At 62.5% G+C, this 10,450-nt stretch overlaps 1 protein-coding gene across 2 annotated transcripts; it reads right to left on the reverse strand.

The window, feature by feature from the left end:
* PTGES (prostaglandin E synthase) lies at positions 1-9,885 on the reverse strand. 2 transcript variants are annotated; one of them, XM_008152525.3, is made up of 3 exons: positions 9,599-9,885; positions 6,491-6,573; positions 1-656 (listed from the first exon to the last, which is right to left on the reverse strand). In XM_008152525.3, exons 1-3 carry the CDS (start codon positions 9,722-9,724, stop codon positions 407-409), a joined length of 459 nt encoding a protein of 152 aa, XP_008150747.1. In that variant the 5' UTR covers positions 9,725-9,885; the 3' UTR covers positions 1-406. The 2 variants fall into 2 exon arrangements, with proteins under 2 accessions (XP_008150747.1, XP_054583545.1); XM_054727570.1 differs by lacking the exon at positions 9,599-9,885 and adding an exon at positions 8,609-8,909.
* Positions 9,886-10,450: the final 565 nt, after the last annotated feature.

Genomic DNA, 10,450 nt, shown 5'->3' on the forward strand with positions numbered 1-10,450 from the left:
TCTTTTTTTAAAAAATATATTTTTATTGATTGCAGTGAGGAAGGGAGAGGGGGAGGGAGAGAAACATTAGTGATGAAAAAGAAAAGAAACATTAGTGATGTGCCTCCTGCACGCCCACCACCGGGGATCGAACCAGCAACCCGGGCATGTGCCCTGACCGGGAATCGAACCGTGACCTCCTGGTTCAGAGGTTGATGCTCAATCACTGAGCCCGGCCGGCTGAGCAACTGCCTATGATCTTGACAGCCATCTCCGAACGGTTCCAAGTGGCCACTTCACCCAGGAGTCCAAGGGACACACACAGGCCCCTGGGCCAGGCGCCCACGCTCAGCAGGCGGCCAGGAAACCAGGTCCCGGGGCCCACCCCAACCTGGAAGGCACGCCCGGTTCCCCAAGCCCGGGCCGGTCACAGGTGGTGGGCCGCCTCCCAGACGATCTGCAGGGCCATGGAGGCGCAGGGCAGCTGGGCCAGCGTGTAGGCCAGGGAGCGGATGGGCGCGCGCAGCTTCCCCAGGTAGGCCACGGTGTGCGCCATGCGGCCCAGGAAGACGAGCAGGAAGTGCATCCGGGCCACGAAGGGGTTGGGCTGCAGGAAGGAGTAGACCAGGCCCAGGAACAGGAACGGGTAGATGGTCTCCATGTCGTTCCGGTGGGCTCTGGGGAGGCAAGGGGGTGCGGTGAGCCAGGCGGCAGCTTTGGGGACGCCGCCGACGCCGGGCCCCGCCTGCGAGGCCCTGGCCACGGGGGAGCATCTCCAGGCCGCCAGGCTCACGTCCATTCGTGGCCAGAGCACGAGCTGCCCCAGACGTGAGCGGCGACTCCCACGCTGGCGCCTGCGGGCGGCTGAAGCTGCAGCCCTGAGAACAGGCTGAGCCTGGCGGCGGGGCGGTCTCCCCAGGACCCCGTCCCTGCCAGTCTCCCCAATCTTGCCCGCTGGCCTGGGACCCCAGGCGGGGAAACTGGGGCTCCGAGGGGTTGAGGGAGAGCTGGGTAGAGACTCAGGCCCGTGCCCTGCACCACCAAGGCCAGGCTCCTCCGAGGCGACCTCTGTCCACGTGCGGGCGGGTCCCTGGGCCTCCCGGTGCGATGGGCGAGAGCCAGGGCGGGCGTCTGAGACCCACGCCTGCTCCTCTGCCCTAAATTGAAGCAGGTCCCCCCCACGCAGGGACGACAACAACGCAGCCTCGTAGCTGGAGCCAGCCCGCTGCCCCCCTTCGTCTACGTAACCGTGGGGGGGGGGGGGCCGCTGTGTACAACCGGCTGTAAATAAAGGACCGCGGAAGAGAGCGCGGCCACATCTTCCATGCCTCCTGCTAGAGGAGGTGGGGAGGTCGAGGCCCGTGCACTGGGACTGAGCAAGTGACTGAAGCCCCGAGCGCATGCTGGGAGCTCACATAACAGGAACCCGGTCCCACCTGATCCCCCGCAGGACGGGCTGCATGTAGGCGGCGCTGGGACTCAGGAGCAGAAGCCCCGCCCCAGGCGGAACCAATGCGCCCCGCCCCGCCCCCAGGTGGTGAGGGTGCAGCACCCTGACCTCCCTCCCATCGCATGGAGCCCTAGTGGAGGGGACCCGAGCTCTGGGCCACCCAGCGCTGTGGGGCCCCTGCGGGCGGGGGAGGTGGGGTTTGCCCCAAAGCCTGAAGGGTGTGGGCCGCCCGGGGAGCACTCTCCAGGGAGCACTCTCCAGGGGAGGGTCTGGCAGAGCAGAGGCTCCGAGGTGGGAACGAGCAGCCTCGTCAAGGCGCAGACCAGTGAGCCGCGTGGCAGGACGAGTGGGGAGGGGCCTGGAATTCAACCCGAGTGTCCGAAAGCTCCCGTAAACCCAGCGGGGCCTGGACCTTTCTGGGGTCAAACTGCCTTCGCCTCTTCTCTGGAATCTCGAGCTGGGGACCCGCCACAGGAAAGCAAGCCCCCGGCTGGCAGGTCTCCCCCGGGGGGGGGGGCGGGGACGCTGCCTGCTGTGCCAGAGAGGAGGCCGGCCGGATCCTGGCCACAGGGAGGAGGGAGAGCGGGGACCCGGACCAGGCCGCTCCCGGTCCCTTACCCTGCGTGTGCGCTCCAGGCAGGAGGCTGAGCGCGCCTCTAAAATCGCTCCACCCTCTGGGACGGGGCTGTGATGCCGACACCCCCCAGGCTCGCAGAGGGATGGGCACCTTGGGAAAACCCATCTCAGATGACGTCAGTGTGTCTGTCCCAGCATGTGGTGTGTCTGCCCACGCAGTGATGCCACGTGTGCTACGAGCGTGCATTGAGTCAGCCCGGACTCCTGCGGCCCTACTGTGAGCGACGCCCAGTGCCCTGACCCCCGCCCCGCTCAGCGCCTGCAGACCAGCAGGGGCTCCGTGCTGGAGTCAGTCCCTCTCACGCCTGGTCCTGCCCTTCTCCCGCCGCCGCCTCTTCCCAGCAGCATCGTCCCCCCGAGAGCCTGCCGCTCGGACGCGCCCGCAGGCCAGCTTTGGGCCGCTCGGCCGCCGGGTGCTCCAGGCCTCGCTGGCTCTCAGACACAGTCTCTAACGAAAGGTATCCGCACGCGTGGGTCTCCAGAAGCTACAGGAGAATCATCACTAGCATCGGAAACCCATTCATTCACTTTCCCTTAAAGTCTCCTTATAGTTTACAAGTGAGTCTTTTTGTAGGAGCGGGTAAGAGTCGGCCAGACCCCCAAGAACAGGTGAGGGGAAGGTAAGGGAGGAAGCCGGTCACGGAGGCTTGGGCCCTGCTTTGCCCCGTGGGCCCGAGGCGGGGGAGGGGGAGGGGTGGGAAGCCATGCTGTGGCTGCTGACCCCCACTCCTGGCGCCAGCAATGGGACTGGAAGACTCAGAGGCCACCGGTGAGGAAGGAGGGGGCTGGGAGCTGAGAAAAGCCCGAGTCTCGGCCCCCGGCCCCTCGGCGGCCCGCTCCTCCCTCCTCCCTCCTCCCTCCTCCCTCCTCCCTCTGGTATGTCTCAAACCACAGTGGTGCCAAAGACGGGAGACACGGGGAAATTACGGATGATGCAAGAAAACCCATTCCCTTCCTCCTGGCCCGGGATCTGAACCGAGACATGGACGGAGTCACGTACCAGGGACACTTGGGCAAAACGTGTCATTCCAAGAACCACCACTATTTTAAGGTAGAAGTCACCCAAGGCCAGTTCCCGCGAGACTGAACTTGCAGGGACGGCCCTCCTGCAGCACCAGGCCCGCCCGCCCCGGGGGGGGCAGCCTGCAGCCCCAGCTGCATCCCACAGCACCAGGTGGCAGTGATGGGCGGGAGAGGGAGACCTAGGTACCCCCAGGGGCCACGCTGGCGGCCACGGCAGGTCCCCCTCCCCTTGCCCTGCCCTCCGTACACGCTGGCCGTTTCCTTGACTTGGGGTTTGAGGCGACAGAAAGGCTGCTTGTGGCAAAGGCAGGGAGAGGGCAGAGTCCAGGCACTCGGTGCGGAGGGACGGCCTAGAGGAGCGGAGCCGGGCAGCCGGGCGCCGCGGCGGCAGCATGAGCTCCATGGCTTGCAAACCTCTTCTTCCTCTCAGGCGGCGGCCCCTCCTGGAAGGGGCGGGCAGGGCCGAGCGGCTGGAACCTGTGAAGCGCTGTCACTGAGCAGGAGCTCCTCAGCCAGCTGGCCCTCTGTCCCATCGGCACCGCCACCAGTCCTGTCTCGGACACGCGCGTTCAAGCGAACTTCACCCTCTTTGGGTTTCGCCAGACTTCGGACCGCCCTCAGCCACCGGGGCCAGATGAATAAGCGTGTGCCGGTGCCGTGGACAGGGAGGGCCTCGGCTGGGAGCTCCCTCCCTCCCTGGGCCTCGGCCATCACCCCGAAAGCAATGCGGTGGGTGAGATTTGGGGGCCCAACCTCCCGGCAAAGCAGTTTGCTGATGAGGTCCGCACGCTCCAAAGTCAGGACAGCTCAGAGCTTGTCGAGCGTCTGTCTTCCTTCTCTGGGACCGCTCAGCACCCGCTCCCTGCAGCCCCCACACTCACTCCGAATCTCCCAACACGCGCATTGCCGGGGACTGGGGCGGCCGGGGTGGGAAGGTGGGCTGCACGTGAAGGCTGGCTCCCCAGGGCCCAGGGCGGCTCACACTGGGTCCCGGCACGCGCTCATCCGCGAGGCACGTGTGTCCTCCGAGAACCGGGACCGAGGGCCTTCCGGTGGTGCAGAAGGCGGGGGACTGCGCCCGCCGTGAAGGCCGGTCTAATATTTAACCCGCTTCCACCTCCGGGGCATCTTCCTTTCTGGGACCTGGTTCCGGCCAGTTCCCCAGGAGGGACCACAGGATGCAGACTCTGAGCTCTGCGCCCTCAGGGTTCCACGATGTTATTTATGTGAAGTGGAGGAGGGGGGCAGGGGCCCAGGACCCCAGTGCTGGCATGGCAGGTCCCCAATAAATACTCGCCAAATGGATATAGACCATCGAGACATAAGAGACGCTCAAAGGTGCCGGAGGGCGTCTCCCCCACGTGGGCAGCAGCACTATTGCCGACGGTGGGCCATCTTGGCCAGGAGAAGAAACTGAACGGGCGGGTGGAAGTGTCCCTGGCGGGCAAGTTTATGGCCAGCGAACATCACCGAGCGCTGGGAGCCCATGTGAGCCTCCTGCGCCTCAAGCAGGCGTGGCTCCTTAGACCCCGAGCCCGGGGAGAAGCAAACACCTCCGTGGTGGCTGCCGTGAGCCGGCGCGGGCTACCCCGCCTTGGCGGCTGCAGCCTCGGCTACTCCTGTCCTCCACTGCCCAGCGGGTCCAACCAACCCCGGGGGAGGGTGGGCTAAGGGTCCCCAGGACGGATTCGAGTATGGGGAAGGCTTCTGTTCACAGAAGCACACCCAGGTCTCAGCCCAGGGTCCTGCACACAGTAGGTGCTCATTAAGTGCTGACGGGATGACGGGTCGATATGAAGGACCACATGCTGTAGCTGCACTAGGAAAGGCAAAACAGCAAAGAATTCCACATCTTACATTACACATTTCTGTCATTTTTAAGCCACAAGTATGGATACTCTTTTCAATGGCCAAGAAAACCATAAGAAAATAAAAAACAGACTTTCTGTTAAGAAAATACTCTATTACCCTCCAGGGTTCCACCCACCTCTGCCTGTGATGCAGAAACCCTATGTGAGGGTTTGTCCGCATCCTCCCCACTTCTCCAAGGAACTCCGCTGGCCACCCCCAGCCCCGGGAGGGGCACCCCTCACTCTCCAGTTCCCCGTGTAAAACAGCAGACAGGAAACTGCCCAGAAGGCCAACGTTGAGACGGGTGACATGAAATTAACCCTTAACTCTTAGTCTCTGATGGAGTTTTTACACAGCCGTTTTTTTTTTTAAAGAATCACTTCTGAGTAATATTTACTGACATGGGAAATGCTCATGAAATAATGTTAACTGAAAAAAAGCAGACACCCCCCCCCCAAATTGGGTATACAATGCATGCCTAATGTTATGAAAAACGTTTAGACCTAGAAGACAAAGAAGAGATAGAAGAAAATGTTAACAGTGATTAGAATCATGAGTGGTTTTCCTCACCTGACCCCCACCATGTATTGTCAACATTACCCACATTGTTGACAATGAGTAGTTCTGATTTTTAAAAGAAAAATTGTTTTTGAGTGACTGGGGGTACTAAGCATAGGAAAAGATGTTCAGCTTCACACGGAATAGAAGAACTGCAAAATAGGACCAAGATGTGGCATCATTTTTTTTTTTTAAGATGCAGCATAAATTTTCACCTAGTGCTTGGCAGTGTGTTTGTCTATATATGTATATGTATATATACTTATACCATATTTTGTTGATTTCAAAGAGAAAGGGAGAGGGAGACAGAAACATCAGTGATGAGAGAGCATCATTGATCGGCTGCCTCCTGCACGCCCCCCACTGGGGATCGAGCCGCCGTCGGGCAGGTGCCCGGACTGGGAATGGAACCCTGACCGCCTCAGCCCCTGAGCCACGCCGGCCGGGCAATATTTCCTACCATTTGATTGCATCCTGTAGTTTTGCTCACATGCACAGACAAAGGCCAATGAGGGGTCTGCTCACAAGAGGAAGAGGAAGAACAGCCTACACGCCCATCCCAGGGACTCAGCCAGGACGCCACGGGTCCTCCCCTCAGCAGAGGGATGACGGGCAGGGCGGCGCCGGCACAGTGAACGGGCCCTCCCCGAGCTGACGTGAAACAACCGCTGCGGCTGTGACAACAGGCACCGGACAGACCAGTGCGCGGTCCTTTGGGGTGAGCCCGACAACACTCAGCGCATGCGTCTGTTAGCAGAACTGGGCGGGGCCCGGAGCTCGGCGGGGGCACGGAGACTGGCCGTTCACAGAACATCCTTCTCTAACCTCGGATCCCGAGCCATCAGCGTGTGTTCCTTTTCCACAATTTGAAATCAAATCAGCGAGTCAAGTAGAACAGTCCCAGGGGGTCAGGAAGGCAGAGGCCTCAGCCCCCAGGTGCCCCCCACACCCCGTGTGCAGAAGAGGGCCAGGCTCAGGCCCAGCAGTACTTGCCTGAGGCAGCGATCCACGTCATGGTCATCCCGGCAATACTGGGGGCCTCCGTGCCTCAGGGCATCCTCGGGGTTCGCGAAAGCCTGAAACACACCAGCTGAGAATTACTGTTCACGCGACGGACGGCCCGGTCGCCTGGGCCTTCGGCGGTGCCGTCACCTCCATGTCCATTCACCACATCCGTGAACTCCTACTATGTGCTAAGTGCTGGGGACTCCCCGTGAACAAGGCCGCTGTGGACTGAATGTTTGCGTCCCCGGAAATTCAAATGTTGAAACGTAACCCCCAAGGTGATGGCCTTTGGAAGGGAAAGACCCCAGAGATCTCCCCAGCCCCTCCTGCCAGGTGAGGACACAGAGGGAGATGGCCATCTGGGACCCCTCACCAGACGCAGAATCTGCCAGAGCCTGGACCTTGGACTTCCAGCATCCAGAACCAGGGGAAACCCAGCTCTGTTGTTGATAAGCTGCCTGGCCTATAGCAGCTTATAATAAACTAAGGCAAAGGCTCTCCTGACCCTGCTCTTGAGCAGCTCACAGTCAGATAAACCAGGAAGGACCAGGTGGTGTGGGTTAAGAAAGAGAAGACAAGGTTGGAGACAAGGTTGGCCTTGAGAATGTTCACAGGAGCTCTGAGTCTGAGAATCTGAGAAGGCTTCTCGGAGGCAGTGCCATTAAAGCTGAGGCCTGAAGGATGCATCCACATTAACCAGATGAAGGGAGGGCAGAAGCAACAGCAATCAAGGCAGAGGAAAGCACGTGCAAAGGCCCTGGGGTCAGACAGAGATGGCCACTCAACGAATTGCCAATGGGAAGCAAAGACTTAAGGTCATACTCAGGTGACTACAGGCCCATGCCCATCGCTCATGCTCCGCTGTTCCCTGCTGGCACCCGGGGAAGCCCGCGCCACAACCCACAGCAGATCTGACCTCAGCACCAGGTCTTCTAAATGGTTCACCGATGGCAAAGCCTGCTGCTTCTGCCCCAGGAACTCTGGTGACCTCTGTCCCCAAGTTAGTCCTGCCTGGTGGGCCTACCCCCGCCTGCCCTGCCCCCCGAGGTGAATGTAGCCCAGGCTTGATGCCTATCTCAGGATTGGGGCCCCCACGCCCAGAAGTCTCCTCTGCTGCCCCTTAAGTCATGGAAGCACCAACGCTGCTGGCCCTGCACGGAGTCCATGGGCCCGTGACACCCTTTAAAGGGTGCCGGCACTCAACAGGCAGTGGCCTCCGGAGCCCACAGTCACGGAGATGGTCACCCTGAAGACAGCCGGAATGCGGGTCAGCCCGACGGGCCCAGGGCAGCGCACACCGGACGGGGCCGCCGTCAGACGCTGGAGTGCTGTGAGGCAGGAGGGTAAGAAGCTGGGAAAAGTCCTTGCCAAGTGAAATGGGGAAACTGAGACCAACAGCTGAACCAGCCGGCCCAGCCATTCACAGCAGGTATAGGTCACCAAGGCGGAAAGCCCCGGTGCCCGGCAAAGGGCAAAGCCGGTGCCAGGCCTCCCTCCCGGGCGGCACTTCCTCCCCTGACCTTTCAAAAGCACGTCCCCTGAGCTTTCCTCCCCGGAGGGAACATCTCGGCCTCAGACGTAGTTCAGCTCCAGGCCCAGAAAAGCAGCAAAACCAGGTGAGACCAGACCAGCTTCCTGCCCTGGGGGCGGCCAGTCCGTGGAGATGGCAACCCTGAGAGGCCACACCTGGAGAAGCTGACGCACGTTCTATCGCGGTCCCTGGAGCGTCCCTAAAGCCCCCCTTCGGAGAGCAGGAAACCCCATGGCCCAGAAGCCAGCCGCCCCCCCCCCCCCCCGGGGCACACCCACTCGGATCTCCTGTCCAGGGAATTCGCTTTCTCCTGAACCTGAAGGGTCCTCACAACCCTCGCAACCAGGGAGCCACAAGCAGGGGCAGCTGGTCCCGGGCTGGCCCCGAACCTGCCCCCCGGCCCCCTTCCCGGCGCTCCGGGGAGCTGACAGCAGCCGCCTCGGCTCCCTTCTTAGTCTAACGGTTCTGCGGAGTCGGGGGCCGCCCCGCCCGCCCGCCGCGGCCCTCCTGCTGCTTCCACACCGGGCCGTCCTCGTCTCACTGCCCCGTTTGAATAAACATCCTCTCACACTCACCCGCTCGCCTTGTGAAATCTTTCCGCACCGGGTCCGGGACCCACACATGCCCGGCCGGGTCTGGTCCCCTTTCGGTGACGCGGCCTGGAGTTGGGGCGAGGCGGCAGGCCCCTGAAGGCTCCCCGTGAAGGGACCCAGCTGTTGCAAGTAATGAGAACTAAACTGGGGAGCGTTGACGCTGCCCCGGGCACGGAATGAATTCTCCGGGCACCACTGGGCTGCCCGGCCATCCCCTGTGCACAGGCGGCCAGGCCCAGCTCCAGGCCAGCCGAGGTCCGGAGGATGCCAGAGCCGGCCTCACCGGCCACCTTGCCTTTTAACTGGACGAAGGGGGGGGGGGGTTGGACACACTTTCCAGGAACCACTCCTCTACTGAAGCACCCAGAGGGCGAGCAGCAGGTGCCCCCAGCCTCTCGGTGTCTAACAAGCTGCCGGCAGTGTGAGCAGCGACCCCGCCCGCCCACCCGCCGGGGCCAGAGCAGAGCTGTTACCGTCTGGCTCAGGACAAGGACAGGAGGAGGAATTCCTCCCGAAAACTCCGAGGGAGCTCAGCAGAGCGCCTGCCTGGCCTCCGGACCCCGTGGCGGTTTGTCAGTGACCTGGCCGGCGAGCTGGGAATTTCCACTGAAAGCGCCCGGGTCCTATTTCGCCGTCCCCACCCCACCCCACCCGAATCTCAGATCTGCGCCGGGGGGCCGCCGGGTCGGAGGAGCACGGGCGGGCGCTGTCTCCCTCCTCCCGGGCCTGGGACGGCGTCCCGGGAGCTCAGCGCTCAAGTCTCGTCGTGCCTGGAACTCACCTGGTGGCACCGCGAGTGAGTAAGTCTCGGAAAACAGACGCCAGGAAGGTGCGGCCCTGCTGAAGCCCGGGGCCACAGAGGAGCCATCCCGGGGAGAGGCACCGCCCGGCCCGGCCGGCTCCGCACTCGCACACCCTGGGCCTGGAGGGGCAGCCGGCCGCCGGCGGGGGGCCCGGGCGGGAGGCACGTACCTTCTTCCGCAGCCTCACTTGGCCGGTGATGACGGCCACCGCGTACATCTTGATGACCAGCAGCGTGCTGCACAGCAGGAAGGCGGGGAGCACCTGGCCGCTCAGCGCCAGGGCCGGGGCGGGCATCGCGGCGGCGGCGGTGGCGGCGGCGGGCGCTGGGCTCTGCGGGGAGAGGCGGGAGCGGCTGAGCCTCAGCTGCGAGGGGAGCGGGAGGAGGCGGGCAGAGCGAGGGGGCCAGGCCGCACTCAGCACCGCCCACTCCCCGCAGCAGCGCTTCTGACCCAGGTGCTGGGAGAGCGAGCGAGCGGGGAGCCTGGGGTGTCCCCGGGCCACGCCTCCCTGGCAAACCCTCACCCACTCTCTAATCTGTTTCCTGTTAAAAAAAAAACGAATAAACTTGGAGATCTAGTTGGCTTTAGGAAGGGACTCCTGAATGGGGCGACCTCCCACGGAGCAGCTGGAAGGGGCAGGACAAACCCAGGGCATTTCTATCAGGAAGCGCGGGGCGGGCGGGGGGGGGAGCAGGGAGCTAAATGTGAAAGAAATGGAAGGATTGCTTTGAGGCCGGGACATCTCTCCTTTGGGGGAAGAGAAAGGGGAGGCTTTGTCAGGCAGGCTTGCCTCTTTCTTCTCTGGGGGTGAGGAGGGTAGAGAGGGCCCCCAGGACAGACGGTCTACTGGGGCGTGACCATAAGGTGGTGGCCGGGGAGAGGCTGGCACCGCACTTAGGTTGGTATGAAATGTAGGTTCGGCATCGCGGGCTCTTTAGCATGAGCGATGCCATTTGGGGCCTCTGGCGTTCTCTTTAACGTTCCTCATCCGTCTCAGGGGTCTGCGTGGCTGCGCCTTCCT

This window comes from Eptesicus fuscus, chromosome 15 (genome assembly GCF_027574615.1).
Source record: "Eptesicus fuscus isolate TK198812 chromosome 15, DD_ASM_mEF_20220401, whole genome shotgun sequence".
Lineage (NCBI taxonomy): Eukaryota > Metazoa > Chordata > Mammalia > Chiroptera > Vespertilionidae > Eptesicus > Eptesicus fuscus.

Coding starts and splice junctions, on each gene's coding strand:
- PTGES (XM_008152525.3), bottom strand. CDS start 9,724: ATGCCCGCCCCGGCCCTGGCGCTGAGCGGCCAGGTGCTCCCCGCCTTC. Junction 6,574..9,598: donor AAGTGAGGCTGCGGAAGAAG/GTACGTGCCTCC, acceptor GGTGTGTTTCAG/GCTTTCGCGAACCCCGAGGA. Junction 657..6,490: donor GACGTGGATCGCTGCCTCAG/GCAAGTACTGCT, acceptor TTGCCTCCCCAG/AGCCCACCGGAACGACATGG.